This window comes from Osmerus eperlanus, chromosome 20 (genome assembly GCF_963692335.1).
Source record: "Osmerus eperlanus chromosome 20, fOsmEpe2.1, whole genome shotgun sequence".
Taxonomy (NCBI): Eukaryota; Metazoa; Chordata; class Actinopteri; order Osmeriformes; family Osmeridae; genus Osmerus; species Osmerus eperlanus.
Genome location: NC_085037.1, coordinates 3,992,180 through 4,011,454, shown reverse-complemented (window position 1 = coordinate 4,011,454; position 19,275 = coordinate 3,992,180). Strand labels below are relative to the sequence as shown.

The window sequence follows — 19,275 nt, the reverse complement described above, 5'->3', positions numbered from 1 at the left end:
AATCAAAAAGTTTCATTCATTACAGATTACAATTCCATATTCCTTACAGTTAGAAGCTTTAGAAATACTCCATAGTTAAACTAAGCCTGAAAACGACACTGATCATGAATACATGAAAAATAGCCATTGGGCATGTCATACTTAACTAAATGTCTAGGCAACACATTTTTCCAGGCATAATTCACATCGAAAATCACACGTGCACTCTTGTTATATATCTTTTAATATTCTCCATTTATGCTCTTAAAATATTTACATGCATACAGGCAGACAGAATCGTTTGACAGATGTGCACATATCTGCCAAAGAAAGCAATACCCTATGATCAAAGACAATAAAAAGGACTTCCACACTGTTTGTAGAGGAATGTTCTCATTATTGGAGTGGGTCGAATGAGGCTGCGATGATGGACCATTTCCCTGCTTGGTCCTTGCACTGGTGTGTGTGTGTGTGTGTGTGTGTGTGTGTGTGGGGGTGTGTGTGTGTGTGCACCAAAGAGTACTAGTGTGTGTGTGCACATTAAAGTGAATGTGGCACCATTAATTCTAAGATTTGGCACTAAAGTGTTTCTGTTTGACAGATCGTTTGTTAAAGGCCTTTTATGGCATTTCCATGAACACCATTATGTATAAGTGATGGTTGTACATAATAATATTCAGGGCACAGGGAGATGTTAATCACCAAGATTATTACTCTCTATAGATTGCATGTATAATCTTCTATGCCGGGTCTACACAACCACACACTTTCTTCGAAGACACCTGTAATACATGGCATCCTAAATGCTATTTTGTCAATACCTGGCATATTTAATGAGATCTCATATCGTTAAATATCATTTATGAATGTAATATCTGTCAACCAGATTTACTCTGTGTGTACCTCCAACAAAGTCATGCATGTCTAATGATATATGAACTCACTCTGCATACAGTTATATGTGCAATATTCAGATAACAGAGGGCTTGTAAAATGCTAATATTGTTTTAGATTTTTTCTCTCTCAAGGGCAGACAATGCTAAATAGTCCTTTACAATTACAGTCTACCCACTTACGAAAATAAACATCAAAGGACAATATTCAGACATTAATTTTCTTTAAATAAAGTACCAACCTTTCAATTGCAAAAGGCCTGTACCAAGACAATGTACCATTTGAGTCATAACAGGTTTTTACATAACACATTGACCCAATGCAATATAACTGTGTACAAATTGAAACAAAAAGCATGTTATGATAGATAGATAGATAGATATGTATCATACAACACTTTTCCTTCCTAAAACAAGTACATTTTTAACATTATTGAGCATTATCAAACACAAGCATACTACAAAAATACTTTACCATACCATTCAGGACACTGTACTGTACAAACAAGCAAAAGCTCATACAAATCCATACATAATCATGTTACAACTCGTTAGAATATTACTCTTAACTACATATAAGCCTTGTTTGGCATGTCGTCTGCACAAGCTACTAATGTGCTTTCGTTTTCAAGTGCTAATTATGAACTAAACGCACTTGCCGGTGTACAATGGGGATTGGTATGGTAATATTGTTGCCAAGCACAGTGCAGTTGCAGTACCTTAACATTACTTAAAACAATTGTGCTTTAAATTCCTTGAGGATGCCTACTGTCACATAGGCTGTATATGTACCTAAAAGGGGGGTCAGGAAAAACAAAACAAAATAATACAAATAAACACTTCATAAAGATGAATTTATAATGTCATCAATCTTTTTGAAGCTGCACAACTGACACAGGTTTTTGTTGCATTTTTATCACAGAATACAATCATTTTTGAACACATCTTGGATGGGAAATATTGTAAAGGATTGCAAATCCGTTGAAACCCCAGAAGAAGAATCACATTGTAGAATCACATTGATCATATGGTCAGACCACAGAAGTCCATTAAAATGAAGATAATGCGTACCTTTATCCTTCTTCTCTCTATCCCTTCTCGCGTTTAAAATGCACTGTTGATGTCCAAAAATCTCCCAGAAAGTTTAACTCAAAAACGAATTTCTTTACAACTCTTATAGTCAATGCATACAACTATCAAATAAATACAAAATGTACTTCTTTTGTTTTTTTAAGCAAAACATAAAAAAGGACCATTTCAAAAGACATGTTCAGCTGCTTTAGCTACTTAAGTGCAATGGTACACGTATGACAGATAGTAAAACGTTTACAGATATGTTTATCCTGTATCTTTTCGCACAATGTTTAGGTGTTTCCCAAGGTAATACAGTATCTTGTGAAACACATCCATTGACTCCTGTTACCTGTCTATCCTTCTTTGATTGACTTGTTTGGCTCTGTTGCGGTAGGAAGAGATGTGATTGGGTGAAACAAAAGGCATGCCCTCAGTCATGCCCAAAATCAATTTAGGGGAGTTTCCTAATGAAAAACCATTGAAATGGTAGAGTCAACAAACTCTTCCACCAAAATCATTCCATCTGAATAAAACACAGTTCGCAACAGATCAACTGATATAAAAGATTAGAAGGGAAAAACTCAGGTGGCCAGAAAACCTAAATTATGGCACTTTGTGGTTGCCTGTCAGTCAAAGGCACTGACAAAGAAAATAGGCAGCCAAAACTACAATTGCCTTCTGTAGCAATGCTCCTTTAGTAGTCTAAGGGGCTGCAATAAATTTAACAACCATGCCTTCCTAGCCAGTTGTACACCTTTTGTGAAACTGTAACTAAACTATTTGGTGAGCTGAAGTGCACCATGGCATAGCATGTCTTGTTTTGATATTATTAAAGAGGATATAGGCCTCTATTGCAAACATCCTTGAAAACGTTCTGTAATTAAGATATTACTTAGAGAACCACACACTAACACACAAAACAGTCAACAGAGAATATTGGTAGATAGGAGAATTAAGAGTAACATTTGGACATCTGTGATCAAACCTCTACTCCTCTGGGCAAGCTCAACAGTTGACAATAGAAAGTCATGTTGTGTCTTTGAGCCTTCTGTTTCTTTAATCAGTCTCCCAGTGGATTCTGGGTACTGGGTGCAGCAAGGGCTTCTGGGTAGAGAGCTGGAAGTACCAGAGTCAGCAGACCTCAATTCGGGCTGTAACACGTCTTCAAAACTGGGTTTGTTTTTAGTGCGCCACCAATGAAAGAAAGCAAAAGAGAGTAGAAAAGAGAGGGAACTCAGAGACGAGAAGTCTCCCTGTTCAGACCCAGCTCCGCCACACTCTCATAGTCATGCTCCACCGCCGTCTGCTCCAGGATGGCACCTCCGCTGCATTCCTCACCATCACCAGTCTTAGGGATGCGGATGGTCTCGTACGCGGGGTCAGACCTGTTGGGGGTGGGTGGAGCCACAGGGGCCTGGGCCCCGTCTGGGGGGTAGATGTCTCGGACGGTGGCGTAGAGGTGACTGGAGGAGGAGGCAGACACCATGCCTTTGAGCTCACCAATGCTGCTGTAGTCATTTTCCGGCTCCTCTACACCACACCGTTTGTTCACTGATGAGTACAGCTGGAAAGTAAAGGAAGTGATTCCAAGTCAATATTTAGTTGATCCTATGGGGCACCTATGTGGTTCGGTAAAAGGAAGTGCAGAGCTAGGAACTCATGGGTTACAATCCTACGAGAAACACTTTCACAGCATAAGTCCAGCACGTACAACTAGGAATACTGTATATGTTGTATTCCATACCACAGTCACTTTTGGATTAAGGGCTACACATCGTTATAATCAATCACAAGCCCTTGCAAATATGCCACCACTGGCAAAAATGAGTATTTCAAGCCATACATTCTTGAAATATTTAGTATTACGACTAGAACCATTTTTGCGGACTACAACTAATTCAATAACTCAGACTGTTGTGACATCAAAGGATTAGCCCTGGGTAATATAGGATACAGTGCAGCAGATGGTTTGGAAGTTATTCAGTCTTTTACTTTTTATTTTAATTAATTATCATAATTCTAAATGACCTTCCACAGACTTAAAACAGTGTGGTACTGTGCTTTCCGTGCTAAGATTCTAACAACTGTTAGGAACGACATGAGTCACAGGACAGAGCGATTTATGCAGCAATTTCCCGTTTGGAATCTGGGATTAATAAAGTAGGCCTACCTCCCTAAAAAGTTTTAACTGCATAAAAACAACTTAAAATTATGCAGCTATTATTAGAAAAATGATAAAATACCTGAAGTGGGTTTTATTTAGTGTGAGGTCAACGTAAAACATGACAACCTACCTCGTTCTCCATAGCTAGTCTGTCAAGATCAGGTGAGGGGGACATGGGTGAGTGCACCTGGGGAAAAAAAATAATACAAATAAAATACACTTTAAAAAGTAACATAAGATGATTCTCTGTGTAAAACAATATAGCACAATACTAGGTGACAGCTTTATATATTAGCCAACATAATTTCTAACAGCTCATTCATTTAAAATGTCAAGTAACTGATTGAATGTCAACAGCCAGTGGCGGTTCGTGTGAAGTTCCTGTCTTGTGATAGATTGGGAAAGACATCAATCTACAAATGTGCAAATGTGCAGATATGACAGCACTTAGCAACACACCAGGCACTAAATGAGAAGACGTCATAAGTTACGTATATATCTTTGTATTTATTTATTGGATGGGTCAGTTCCTCTGTAAGCATAAAATGTGTATTTTAAAGACCACTCATATTATTGGTTGATCAGTAGAATGTTTAGGGTAACCTTGTATGTTCCCTCAATGACCATATACTGCAAATTCAAAATAACCTTATTTCTTAGAAAAAAAAGTACATATATAATAGGCTACATGTCATGGCCACAGCCGTGCCCCCCCCGGTTTCAGTTTTTTGTCCTGCCCTAGTGTTTCCCTGTCATTGTCTTCACCTGTTCTCGTTAGCGTTATTGTGTCCACCTGTGTGTCGTTTGGTTCTGTGTATTTAGGTTTCTGTTTTGTGTCCAGTCTTTGTCTTGTCCATACCATACCTGTCCGTGTGAGTACCCTATCTGTTCCCGTTTTTGAGAAATAAAACCCTTGTTTCTGCCATGCCTGCAGACTCCCCTGCGTTTGGGTCCAACCCCACCTCACGTCGTGACACTACAGATATGATACTACCAATAATAATAATGTGATGTTATCTCCATGGAAATAATCGAAATGCAATTCAGGATGTAAATATTTATTCCATCTATCACCGTAGACATCTCCAATTTGATCATTTTTCGCCAGCAGAATAAATCCCCCAGCATGTTGTCTAGAAATTGCTTTTGATTAAATGTAAATAACCGTTTAGGCTTTATGACCTCATGTCAGGAAACCAAAACACCATCATCTTTTCTTTTATATTCTCAAAACCAGCAGGAAAAAAGAGTATTTACAAAAATCCTCTAATGTCTCCATGTCACCATCTAAGAGCTCGAGTTAACAGGGATGCTTGTAGACAAACGTGTCGTCTAACCCAGCAGATGGGCATTCAGTTTTCCTTTAATTAGCAAAGCAATTAATTCGATTTCCACGGATGACGTGCATGGATACACAGAGAGCACCCATGACCCCATCTCCGGCATGCCTCATCGTGTCTCCAACAATATTTGTTCATCAACTCTAATTCAAAGCCCCCAATGATGCCCCAGGTGATGTCAGTCAGTCAGATGGTGTATGGTGCGAGATACAAGTCAAGCAGGCAGCTTTCCACACGCGCACGTAAACGTCCTCCGAAAATAACGACACCCGTTCCCATCGGCGACATATGACTCGACGGTTTGACAAGGTGAAAGTCACAGTTTGTCTAAGAAACTCTCCCTGTTTGTCAGCCCACATGAAACACTTGTGCATCTGCGGGCCATGCTCAGTCAAGTAATCTCAGACACCAGAGACGTCTGGTTTGGAAAGATTCAATGACTGTAATACAGTACAGGAGAGAAAATAGGTGGAGAACAAAGAGAGAGATTGTGAGAGTGTTTTGAACGACTGCGGGGCTACCATGGGAATCCCCCTCAGACAGAAACATGCAGACTCTGTGTGTGTGTGTGTGGGGGGGGGGGTCATATGCCATCCATCACAACGCTGGTCTGTCACAGCGATAGTGGGCAGCTGGCTCTCAGCAGGCATGAGGACACACCACAGAAACCCTTCCCCCCCCCCACACACACACACACATATGTATACACACACGTCTGACAAGACAAATCACCAACCACACACATATCACCACAAGGAACATGCATGTTTAAGCCCAGGGTGTGTGTGTGTGTGTACATGTTGGTGTGTATGTATATAATTTGGGGGTTGGAAGACAAGGCAAAGGGCAAATAGCATATTTGAATGCTGACTAGACATTCCGACACAGTGGATTTGGGAAGCCTGTGTGTGTGTGCAGACAGGCGCTCCAGGGAGGTTTTTGGCCCAGTGGTTTATTGTGGCTTCCTATTGGAGGTCAACCAGGACTGGCCTGCATGGCCTGCCACCCAAAGAAGATATTCTAATCCTGATCATCTAATTGGCTGACACAAAGACGGAGGAAGACGAGAAGGTTTCTGCTAGGGGAGACACAAAGGAGATCAGATGAAATAGCTCCCTCCCGTGTGGATGAGTGATGTTCTGATGTGTGTGTGTGTGTGTGTGTGTGTGTGGCAGAGAGTGTGCAGTGTTTTGTGCCTGTGGTGTCTGTGTGTAGAGGACAGGAAGAGAGGATGTGGTTGTGTATGTGTGTGTGTGTATGTGCCTGCATGAGGAAGGGCCCACACTGGGAGGGTGGTTTCTCTAACTCTACGCCACCATACATGAGAGCTGTCTCCCTTACTCCCGCTCTCCTCCACAGATGGCTTCATTTGTATGCCGCTGCTCACTTCCCTCTCCCTCTCTCTCTCTCTCTCTCTCTCTCTCTCTCTCTCTCTCTCTCTCTCTCTCTCTCTCTCTCTCTCTCTCTCTCTTTCCCCTGTGAGGAAGAGCGGGGCGGCTTAACGACACGTCGTAATTGAGCAGGAGACGTGTCTCTCTCCATTGTTCTCTGCCTCCTCCAGCTAACTTCGGCTGACGCCAGCGCGGGGGGATTGGAAGTCAGACGGCTCACCAGCTAATACACAGACATGAATCGATTTGATTCCCTTTCGGTGGACGGCTTTGCATCGTCTCGTCAGCATCGTCTCCAGTCTTTTGTCGATGCGAGGGAACATGAGCGCGGCGATCCGCACACGCACGAAACACGGAGGGTGTCAGTGCGCCCACAAAAGTGAACAACAGTGAACGCAAACACCCCAAGTACACAACACACAAAGAAGCACACGCACGTCAACAAACACATACACACACGCTCACCTCTCCGTTGTGCAGCGGCAGCCCCTCTCTGGGCGCCGACACGCCCGTCTGGTTGTCGTTCTCGTCCAGCACCTTGTCCGGCACGGGAGGCGGTCGCTCCTCCTCCTCGGGCTCCTCCCCCGGCGAGGACGCCAGCCCCGCCACGGAGGAGGCCAGCGAGGCCGACCTCCGGGCCTCCAGGTCGGCGCTGTAGCGGCTCTTCTTGTTGAGGTCCACCGAGGCGTACTCCACACCGGCGCACAGCGGGCCCCGCTCCGGGGTGCCGGGGCTGTGGCCATTGAGGAGGGCGGAGGCCGGGGGGTGGTGGTGGTGGGGGGGCGTACCGTTGAGGAACGGCGGGGGAGGGTGCTCCTTCAGCTCCTTGACCGTCTCGTAGAGGGAGTCCTCCACGCTCACGTCCCTGGAGGCGGACACCACCTCTTTCACCACCTGGGGAGGAGTCAGGGCACGCACGCGCTCACTGTGTGCCTTCACACGCCGCCACATGTTCACCTGTTGACTCATGCCTTGCTTATTCTGACGTTATTCTCCCCATGAACAGTGAAGTTATGCTTAGGTCTTGCATTCGATAACGTGTGTCTCTGTGTCTAACAAACACTTGCGCTGGATCGAAACTTCCTTTAATACTTTCAGGCCAGCTGTGCCACCAAAAAGTCAGCTGTCAAATGGTGGCCAGTGGGTGGCATTTCAAGTGAAGATTTGAGTTTAAATAATTCAATGTAGTACTCCACATTCTAAGCAGAAATTACACATTTAAAAATACTGAAATAAGTATTGGCGTTTTTCGTATTTTCTTTCTCTTCTCATCAAGAAAATATGCCAATGAACCAGCCGTCCACCCCCTCACCTCATAGGTACCGTCCCCTGTGGCAGGGGGTTCGTCGCCAGACCCCCCAATCATGCCCTCCAGGGCGCTGTTGGGAGGGATTCTGGGTAGCTCACGGTCCTGCGGGCACTTGGATGACCTGAGCTCTGATTGGCTGGAGAGCATCTCCTCAGATGGGTGGGGGCTCGTGTCCTGGGTGTCTGTCAGCACTGGAGGGCAGTGAGGGAGATCAAATGTGTGTGTGTGCGCGAGTTTGAATGTGTGTGTGAGTGTGTGTGTATGCGCGTGCAAGCATGTGGTGAGGGTGAAGGTGAATTGCGTTTTGGGACTATTTCACTGACGATCGTGACAGATGACATTCATATCAAAGCAGATATCTCCTATCAAGAGCGTTTCACAATAGAGGCTCCTACGCCCTGGAAATCAACAAGAGGGTCTTGATGTTACCTGTACCGCTGGTGAGAGGGCCATTATGAGAGCTACTGACCACCAGGTCAGTCCCCGGGCTATCGACAGACTGGCTGACTGCTTCTTTCTCAGACACCTGAGAAAGAATAACAAATGGAATAAACATACTGGGGTGAGGCTGGTATCTCCACACTCTGGTATCCCTTTTCTATTATTTTGTACTTGGAAGAGAGAGAGAGAGACAGTGAAAGACAAAGAGAGGGAAAGCGAGCGAAACGGCAGCAAAAACAAGTACAGAGAGACTGACAACCACAGAGAGAAGCGCATGCCGAGCAACAGCTCCACATCACCACCTAGTGGCCACTGCAATAACGGCCCACCACGGGTGGAGGGGGGGGGGGGCGGGGGGGGTCAAGATGTTGGAGATCCTGACGGCACAGGGTCACCGGGGGAAGCACCACTCAGCCCATCCGAAAGAGACAGGAGCCCCATTGAACCTGTCACTGCCTGACGCACGTCACGGCGTCAGCCTGCCCCTCCTCTTTGTGTTCCCTCCTCCAGTCAGCGGGGCCCCTCCACCACCCCCCATACCCCCCGCCCCGGTGCTCCATCAGATGGAAACCGATTGCCGTGCCCTTGGCGCTATCGATTGAGCGTGACAGCCCAAGGGTCGAAGAACGTCCCTTTATCTGTCGGGCAATCTTCTCTTGGGCGTTTACATATTGGGTTTTTTTCTTTTATTGTGAATGTTTAAATGGACCCGGCTCTTACTGGCATGGTCATAGTCTTGCATCCTCCAGTCTTATTCGTTGTATTATCATTTTCAACATTTGATTTAATTCAACAATGCCAGACAAATACACACCCGTACTTACCTTATCATCATCAAACGGCATAATATGTGTGTGCGTGCCTTCATTTTAGCATGCACTCTTATCTAATGTGTGAAAGGGGATCTTAGGCTTGACACTTCTTGTTTCGCAGTCAAATGCTCTTCCACTGAGCTATACCCATGTTTTTGTGTACGTGCGTGAGACAGGTTGTGTATGTAGACCTCTCTCTCCCTGTGGTCATTATAGATGCTAATGCGGCAGTCATGACTGACAAGCACGCACACGTGCACGCACACGTGCACACACACACACACACACACACACACACACACACTGAAGACTGAATCACAACCCAGCTGGCGTCCACAAATCAAGCTAACAGCACATCAGGCACGCCATTAGTAAACCGCTATTCCTAACGGCAGACAAAATGAGACAAAAACGTTCTCCATCAGCTGCCATGTCAGTCAGGTGAATATGTCTGAAGACTGATTGGTTATTTTGTCGTGGTGTTCACCTTTAACCCCGGTAAAATGAGGAAGTCTCCTCATCTCTTCCTCTGCTGCATGCTAATTGTCGTTGACGGCTACTGCACGCTAACAGCCTTTCCTGTCATCAACAGAAAAACCTGACACGTCCTCTGTGCTTCCTTTACCAAAACACTGTAAAGATCAAACACTGGCACCACATACACCTTCCTGCACTCCCAGGCATTCTTTAAGCTGAATGAAGGTGTGCGGCCTATTGCGTAACGCATTTTCTTCAATATATAATATTCAATAGATAACTCCGAGCTTTTTGTAGGCCTTGTCCACCCGGAGAGTTTAGCTAGTTAAAGTATCTGTTCCAAGAAGAAAGGTAAGAGTTTTTTCTACAAGGACTCGGTTCCAACTTACGCCGTTCATCAAGGTCTCGTGGTCACCATTTGTTGGGTGAGGACTCGCTTTCTTTTGCCTGAGGACAAGAAAAGGAGAAGGAAGACAAAAGAGGAACGAGAACAGAGACTGCGATTTAAAAGATAGCCTGAGGGGTGGGGTTAGGAAACGATGTGCTTTGGTACTTCTCTTCATAGATAGGTGTTTCACTGTTGTAGCGTTGCCAAATGCAGTATGGAGGTCGGAGTGCTTGAGCGAGCGTGTGTGTGTGTGTGTGTATGTGTTCAGTCGTCATGGTAATCTGCCTGTGAGTTTCCTTCCAATTTTTGTTATTCGAGTTGTGTGTGTGGGAGTGAGTGTGTGTGAGTGTGTGTGTGTGTGTGTGTGTGTGTGAGTGTGTGTGTGTTTTCCCCCACTCACCCTTGGCAGCCAGCACACAGCAGCAGCAGCACAGAGAGCAGCACGAAGGCAGAGATGACCGTCAGGGTTCCCACCAGGACCAGCTGTTCGCTGCCGAGCGACGTCGCCCTGGCGACCCCAGAGCCCGCCCCCTCCGGCCCCCACAAGGCACTCAGTACCGGAGCCATGATGCATCACACACTAGGAACTCCACCCACTGGACACACAGCCTGAGGGGAGAGAATACACACACACACACACACACAGAGTACAGAACTGTATTGTAAGGAATTTGGGGAAGGTCAATGTCAGGTGCAGCAACAAGAAATGTAATTAAGCTCATTAGAAGCAAACTCAAGACAAACTATGGATACTTGGTTCATTCTTTCTCAGGCACGAATTATGTTTACTAGTCCATTCTGTACATATTACAAGCAACGTAAATCTTTCTTTAGACGTTTAACTACCCTTTCTCACATGACATACTTATTTATACATGATATACTAGTTTGGGTGATTTCTTGTTTTGAACAAGAACAAGAAATTGTTTTTATATCTATGCCAATGCATAATCCCTTTACTATGCTATGCCTCCAGTTTAGATAACATCATCATCCCTGTATACAAATATGATCTCTTTATTAGGGACAAACCTTTGGACCATTGTGTAATGAAGGCTAATGGAGTCACTAAGACCCTTCAGAACCCATAATAACACAATTAACGCCACGCACTTTGTCAAAAGCATTCATCCAGAACACTACACTGTAGAGCACGTTGGCAATTCAAATCACACTCCAAATGGATTAGGATAGCGTAGCGTGTTTTAATCCCTAATTTATCAGTGCCTGACATTGCATGAAGACATTGCATTGTCTTGCAGCCCTCTGTAATCCTAAACCAAAATATCCTTCGAGCTAATCCCATTACAGTCATCTATGGATACCTGTGGTGCTGATAATAAAGGCGTTTCCCACAGCAAGCCTATCAGAATCAAGGACATGACTTGACATTGGGTCACACAACAAGCAACAGTTAATTAAGAGTTAGTGTAAAGTTTGGTAAAATAGTCATTGACAATGGTTATCTAAAGACCATCCGCCCAGGATGATAATTAATTTCCTTTGCATACAGTATGTCCTACACATTTCTAGTTTCTGCCATTTGCCACCAGGGTGCAGAGTAGTGCAGAAACACACTGCAGTTATCCACTTCAAAAAACAACTCTGGTGCAGTCTGCGTGGCAAGAGAAGTTCCTGCGCATCTCCCATGCAGGTCCCATTCCTTAACTGGAAGATGGAAGGGGAGTTTGCTTCTGACCTCCACGCACTACATGGGCACATTTGTGCGTTCGTTTGTCTGTGGACTGGCGAAGGAGGCTCTGTGGTGTGCAGTGCTTTGAGTGAGTTTGAATGTGTGAGAGACAGAGAGACAGAGAGAGAGAGAGAGAGAGAGAGAGAGAGAGAGAGAGAGAGAGAGAGAGAGAGAGAGAGAGAGAGAGAGAGAGAGAGAGAGATAGAGAGCAAGAGGAAAGAAACAACTCTCTTTTCAGTATATGTGACCTTCCCTTCTCAATCAGTCGAAACAGAAAACACAGCACTAGGAAGGAGAGGGTAAATCATCTCTGGGACTGTTATCCCACTGACAAACAAGACCTGTGTGTGTGTGTGCATGTGTGCTTGCATGAAAAGACTATTATGCCGGCTTTCTCCTATGTAAATTAAGTAGTCAAGCGTGGGAGCTTGGGAGCGCAAACTTCATGCAGAAAGAGCACAACAATGCTAACCGACCGTGTAGCATAGAGAGTACAATTTAAAACGCATCTCGGGTGATTTCTTGGGCTTCTGACACCAGAGGAATGATAGAGACTAAAAACTTGGCGAAGCATCGTCTTGACAGCAAAAAAAACGCCACAGCAAGGGAACGTTCCTACATCATTTGTCCCATTTGAGGCACCTGGAATGTGCCTGAAACATTCCCCTCAAGCCCCGGGGCGAACAGCAAACGGGATCTTACCTTGGCACCTCTGGATCTCAGGTCGACCTTGCCTGTGGGGGATGAGCAGAACAGAGAGTTACTAGACGGATGAACACCCTGAAGCAGCACAGGGGGCACAATTCCATTCCAAAAAGAGTAATCCCCACGTTGTGTTTCCTAGTCTCCTCCTTTTCACATCTAAGATCACATGATTCGGACCTGTGGGGGGGGGGGGGGGGGGGGGAGGACAGGCACGCCCTCTGAAACACCTGGAATGTGGTCAGACCTGTCACGCAGCAACACAGACGGCAGCGTGAACAGTGATAACTAGATGACATCACAGCACGGTGACATCATCCGAAGATACGATCTGTCCTGACCTCGTCTGGCTTGCTCCCATTAGACAGGTAAAGGAATGGGCTTAGGGTGAATCCTGTTCAGGGACTAGCCCGGCTTGACGGAGGCCTGATGACATCTTTAGCTTAAGCTAGAGAAAAAACCCTGCTGTCAGCAAAACCACCCAGCAGTTCTCTAATATGCAGTGATCCAACACAGTCAAGCGTCAAACGTGAGATCCAGGTATTTGTAACCAGCCTGTTGCAAGCCTGTTGCCAGCCTGTTAACCACCCCCACCCTCTCTAACCCCACCCCGCTCACGACCACCAAACGGTGGAGCTAGACAGCAAAACAGCGAAAGCGGGAGCCTGTCAGATTGTTTTTCTCGCTAGAATGCGAGTACGTGCTTGCATATGTGGACGTGTTTGTGTGAAATCGAGAGGGAGAGAGAGAAACGCGCAACATAATTACAAACTGGCATCAACGCCGCATTGCCATGGCAACCAGCAAGTGTCGTCGCCCCCCCCCCCCCCCCCCCCCCACCCCAGTGTCTATTTCTGTTGGAGAAAAAAAGAATCCTGCTCCTAATGTTTAAATCATGGCTCCCTGACCACAGCTTCACAGGTGGACAGGATGGAGTGGATGAAGTGAGCTTGAACCAACAGACTGAGAAATGACTTAAATCAAACGCCCTCAAACAGCATGATCGAAAAGATCAAGGGTGTGTGTGTTTGTGTGTCTGTGCATGGCTGTTCGATATGTGTCTGTGTACATCATTTGCTTGTGTGTTTGTGTTTGTGTAACCATATCACCCAAGAACAATCAAATATCCTCTGCACTATGGAAAAGTACTAAAATACATTCAAATGGTACATGAGCCCATAGAAAACAGTGAGCCAGCCAGCCAAGAACTGAGGCACATCTTCCTCCTCTCCTCCTCCTCTCCTCCTCCTCTCCTCCTCCTCCTCTCCTAGGCACCTAGCCCTCCCCCCCCCCCGCCCCCCTCTCCAAACTACCCCCCGACACAAGAGTCTTGGAGAGAGTAGAATCGATGTGGTCGCTTCCGTTGAAAACGGCCGAATGGAAAAGCCATTTGAACTGTAATGTTTCTGGAACATTCCAGTTGAAATGTGAGGGTCTCCCGCCAAGCAATAAAATATAGTTAGCCTGAGGTAGTGGTATAGTAAGCCCCGAGTGGGTCGTGAAGTCTTATCATTGAGATGCCCTAGGGACCTGTGTCTGTCTGGCAAGCTGTTGCTGGCTAGTCGAAGACAGAGAGAAAGCGAAAGAGAGAGAAAGAGAGGGAGAGAGAGTGATGGTGAAAGAGAGAAGGAGCAGAAAAAAGAGAGAGGTAGATGGAAAGAAAGAGGAAAAATGATCCGGCACGCCAACAGACAATATGAGGCTCTGTGACTCCATGAAGGATCCTGGTGAACTTGGAGGACAGCAAACTGAAGCGCAGCTGGATGGCTTGTGAAAAAACACGAAGGAAAAATCATTAAACCTGTGCTAGTGAGGGATTTGCAGAATGATTAATTTGATTTGAAAAAAATGTGCACGGAAATAACATCCCACCTTAAATATTTTAGGGCGGAGGCGAGAATGTAATAAAAGATTATTTTCTTAGTTTGGAACTGCGAACAGACTCTAAGTGAGGTGTAATCAAAATGCTGAAGCAGCCAAAAATGGCATGTGATAACTTTACTGTAGCAGATATTATTCAAAGTTATGCATATTCATGCCATGTGCATGTCATGCAATCCTGCATGGATGAAATTTCACAGGAAAATGTTCTTAAACCCGCTAAAAAGAGTGACGCGCCAATCATACCCAACTGAACGATCTCCGCGCTTTATCAGAGAAACGCGCACGGCAACCGCAGGTCTGTGTGCAAACTGAGGTCCACATCATTGTCTGTCTGACTGGCTGTCATTTGAAGGGCTAAAACTTGAAACCCCTCCAAGCCAACTTGGAGTGGGGTCCTCTCTCCACCTCTCATCCTGATGTCCCCCCCTCAGCGTGTGCGCCTCAGCGGCTCTCGCTTCGCCAGCCGACCGGCTGCTCACGAGTGGGTGTGCTTCCTTTTGTCGTTATCCCTCCCCCCTGCGCTACGGCCCGGGGTCGCTGGGACGGCCTAATCGATGACACGCTGATCAGCATGGGGCGCCGCAATTCCCATGACGCCTCTGGGGATGACCCCCTCACGGACCTCAGGGAGGTACCCCGACTGCCAATGCAGGCAGAGATGGATACATGCACACACACACACACATACACCCACTACGCTGACCATATCGTAGTGAACTGACCATGCGTGAGACATTGCGGCCGTGGGAGTGAGATGGGACGCAGGGACCAGGACTGGACACACACACTCATCTCCTCTCTTTCCTCTCCTCTCATTCCTTGCTAACCGACTGTGACTAATAGTGCAGTATGTTCAGGAACAACCGCAGGCCCTGAGGGCTGGGGAGGGAAGGGTGGACGAGGTGGTGGGGTGGGGGTGACTGTTTGATGAACGGCAGTGGTGCCTCGGAGCGGCTAATGCACCAATCAGTGTCTGTCTCTGTCTGCATGTGTGTGTTTGTGTAATCTGGGTAAGTCTGTGTGATTGTGTTGCTGTGTGTAGTCTGTGGGGGCCAACATCAATTAGAGCACTTTGTTTTAATCAACGGTCAGACTCAACGTTGCCTTGGTTACCACATCAGTCCCAAGGGTTAATAATCTAGTGTGGGGGAACGAATCTGTCTTGGTTAATGTGAAGTGTGAACTGCATCATTTCGGATGTGGAGCTGACCTCCACTATTTAGACTCTTCCTCTTTTCTCAGCAATACAAAGAGAGAAAACACCAAGAGCCTCTTTCTCTCTCTTCAAAAAATTATTCGAGCATTACAGGAAGCAACCAAGTCTGTCCAGATCTAGAAAAAGAAGGATCACGTTGATTTAGCGTTTCCTGAAAAAAATATTACAAAACAGATCACACAAGAAAAAAACTGTCAGTTTTCCAAATATTTGGTTGCTCATCCTTCTGTCACATCATGGCCCTGTCATTCCCAGTGTTTAGTGACAGCTGTGCCCTAGGGTGACCTCTATGAGAGTGTTTACAGTAGGAGAAGCTGTGTGTGTGTGTGTGTGTGGGGGGGAGAGTGAGAGAGTGAGAGAGAAAGAGAGAGAGAGAGAGAGAGAGAGAGAGAGAGAGAGAGAGAGAGAGAGAGAGAGAGAGAGAGTGTGAGAGAGAATCTGTTTCAAATTAATGTCACATATCCCTAATGGGCGAGAGCTATTTCCTGTCCTCCTTGGTCCCACTCCTTTCTTTCTCAGAACACACACACACACACAAAGCTCACATGCCCACACATACGCTTGCACGCCTGCATTCTCCCACACACGCACGTCGAGACGCACATTGCCTTTTGTTCAACCAACGGACCAGAACCTCTTTGAATGGGGATTAATGCAGAGCTGTATTTATGGGCGGAAATTAAACTGTGGCAGATAGGACTCTAATGGTTAGCTGGTAAGCATAAACGGCTAATGCTAATGCGAGACACTGCTAAGAGTTCCAGACAGCACTGTAGGGAGCCGAGTCAATTCCCAGCCAAGATATACTAAAACCACATCATGTGGAAAAAGCAGGGGAAGAAACCCACTGTGTTTTCCTTCGCAAACGAGGAGCTGGTGAGACAGGAGGGAAGATGAAGAAGGGAATGTAACTCGAGCTTGAACACACCGCATTCCGGGCTCGGTTCGAGTGTTTTGTTAGGCTCGGAGTGAAGGGGCCTCAGAATAGGGTTGGAATGGGGCACCCTAGATTTCTTGAGTGTGTCGTATCCACCTTCGTCCATTCCTTTGTTTCGACTCCTCCCTCGCCTCTCTCTCTCTCTCCCTCCTGCCTTCCACCGACTTGAACGGTCTCTTTCTACAAAGGGCCGCACTCCTTTGCCTCCTCGGACGTCTTGCGTCTCTCTCTTCCTCTGTTTCTCTCTCTTTCTCTCACAGAGCAGAGAAAGAGGAAGCCCTGGCGCCTCGACCGACGACTCCTCACGTATGGAGAACAGAGAGTGCTGTCGAACAACAGAGAGTGCTGACACACCAACGGACAAACAAAATAAAATGTGTCCACTCCTGCATTGCGTTTTCATCCGTAGCAAAGCTGTTTTGTGTCTGTCTGGAAAATCCTCCTTGAACACTGTTCCCCTAGCAAATGCGATGTATTTGGGAGTCAAGGTGGCTGAGCGGTTATGGAATCGGGCTAGTAATCTGAAGGTTGCTGGTTTGATTCCCGGCCGTGCAAAATTAAGTTGTGTCCTTGGGCAAGGCACTTCACTCTACTTGCCTCGCGGGAATGTACCTGTACTTACTGCAAGTCGCTCTGGTTAATAGCGTCTGCTAAAATTACTAAAAATGTATTTTTCCCCTCTCATACGTGACAATGGTTCCGGATCTGAACCGATCATGAATCATGGGAAACCAATAGGAGTCCAGTCATTGTGCCTTGTTGCAGCTTTGGTAATTAGATCAACAATTCAAGTCTCAGCATTTGAATAGGTAAATGTACACTTCTCTTTATACCCTTTCTAGAGTTTATGCTGTCCAAGTTCCAGCATATGTTAGATATATGAATGACTTTCTTGGCAAACATGTTTCCAGGCTGAACTATTGAGGCATGCAAACTAGGGACAAGGGGAGCACTAATGTCAGCTGCAAGAAGAAGGCATAATGTGTGCGCGTGTACAACTGTTTATCCGCATGAAATCACAGCCACTGTGCTGGAAGCTGTCTTCATACACTTGGTGGATCTCTGCGAACAACAGTTGAAGATTAGCATCAGGTTAGAATGGATCACATCTTAATTCTGTGTTTTTGTGAAGTGAATAGGAGAGGGGTGAAGGGATTAGCGGGCTATGGCGAGCACACCGAGGCCTGGCCTGGCTTTGGTGGTCTGTGTGGAAGCCCATTGAGAGGACTCATTATGACAGAAATGAGATGCAACAAACGCCTGGAGAGATACGCATAATCTCTCTCCAACGGCCCCTTGCTCCCTCTCTATCACTCTCTATCGCCCGTCGTACCCTCTCTATTTTCTTTCTCTCTTTTCTCTTTCCTTTTCTCTCTCTCTCTCTCTCTGTCCCTCTCTCTCTCTCTCTCTCTCTGATATAGCCACAAACACACCCATCCATTTGTGCACAGAGCGACTCCCCCTCGCCCCCCCCCACACCCCACACACACAGCGACAGCCACCCATACATCTCATATTAAGACAGCATCCTTTGGACAATGATGTTCGGAGGGCTTGGCCTTCTGCAGGGGCCAGCGGAGGCGCATGCGGACAAATGAAACAAGAGGCCCACGTCTCTTTACGAGTCCCAGCCGGGCCATTAGCAGCAGGGTGATTCATTTAAACTGGCCTTGATGGCCTGGTGGAGCCGGCCAGTGATGTGCCATGTCCTCGCAGGCTAGCACACACGCACACACAAAGGCAGCATGCAGAGACATGCGCACATACAAACACATGCACACACATACCAAAAATACACAAACACATACAAAAACATAAAGTATTTATACCGTGCCCAACCATACACCCCCAGAGGAACCTTCCACTGTGTTCTATCCACCACCCACACCCGGCAATGTCTGATTTATGTGACAACGCGGGGATGAGAATTGGGGATGGGAGAGGTGGAGTTTTTTTAAAAAAAAATTATGGAGAAACATGGAGGAAGGGTAGGAGGGGGGTTGGGTCGAGGTAGAGGTTGGGTGGGTGCACGGTGCTGTTCTGGACATGGCCTTGATTGTCACACCCTAAAAGCCGACTAGTTAGAAGCCTTTGTCTGATGATGTAAGATAAGTGACGCTAGGTAGGGGCGAAGAAAGCTCCGAATGAGAAAGCAGGCGATGGAGAAGAGGGAGGGAGCGAGCGAGAGGAGGGCGAGGTGGAGGGAAAGTGGATGGGGTTGAGAGGGGAGGAGTGGGGGCAGGAAGAGAGAAAGACAGAGGGGGGGGGGGAAGTGGGTGGGGTGAGGAGAGGGGAAAGAATGAAGAATGAAGGAGGGGAAGAGAAGGGAGGGAGGGAGAAAGGAAGGTAGGGATGGAGGAGGGTGGCCTGGTCTGTGTTAGCAGCAACTGCACTCTGCTGACGGTGACACTGACCTTTCCAGCACATCATTTATCAGACAGGGATCCATAGGGTCGGAATACATTATATCATAACCCCCCCCCCCTCTCCCCAACCACCCACCCGCCCCCCCTATCCCTCACTGCAACCTACCCCTCCAAACCCTCCCACCAACAGTAATGTAATCCTTTGTCTG

General features: G+C 46.4%; 1 protein-coding gene across 1 annotated transcript in view; it reads right to left on the bottom strand.

Moving 5' to 3' along the window:
* Positions 1-205: 205 nt before the first annotated feature.
* The window catches only part of pag1 (phosphoprotein membrane anchor with glycosphingolipid microdomains 1), a 35,473-nt gene continuing 16,403 nt past the window's right edge, over positions 206-19,275 (bottom strand). The window contains exons 2-9 of the mRNA XM_062446160.1: positions 12,664-12,695; positions 10,669-10,877; positions 10,270-10,327; positions 8,580-8,676; positions 8,154-8,341; positions 7,307-7,735; positions 4,241-4,297; positions 206-3,510 (exon numbers count right to left, since the gene is read on the bottom strand). Coding sequence (XP_062302144.1) covers positions 3,181-3,510; positions 4,241-4,297; positions 7,307-7,735; positions 8,154-8,341; positions 8,580-8,676; positions 10,270-10,327; positions 10,669-10,835 — 1,326 coding nt within the window. The 5' untranslated portion in view covers positions 10,836-10,877; positions 12,664-12,695 and the 3' untranslated portion in view covers positions 206-3,180. The remainder of the gene's footprint in view (positions 3,511-4,240; positions 4,298-7,306; positions 7,736-8,153; positions 8,342-8,579; positions 8,677-10,269; positions 10,328-10,668; positions 10,878-12,663; positions 12,696-19,275) is intronic.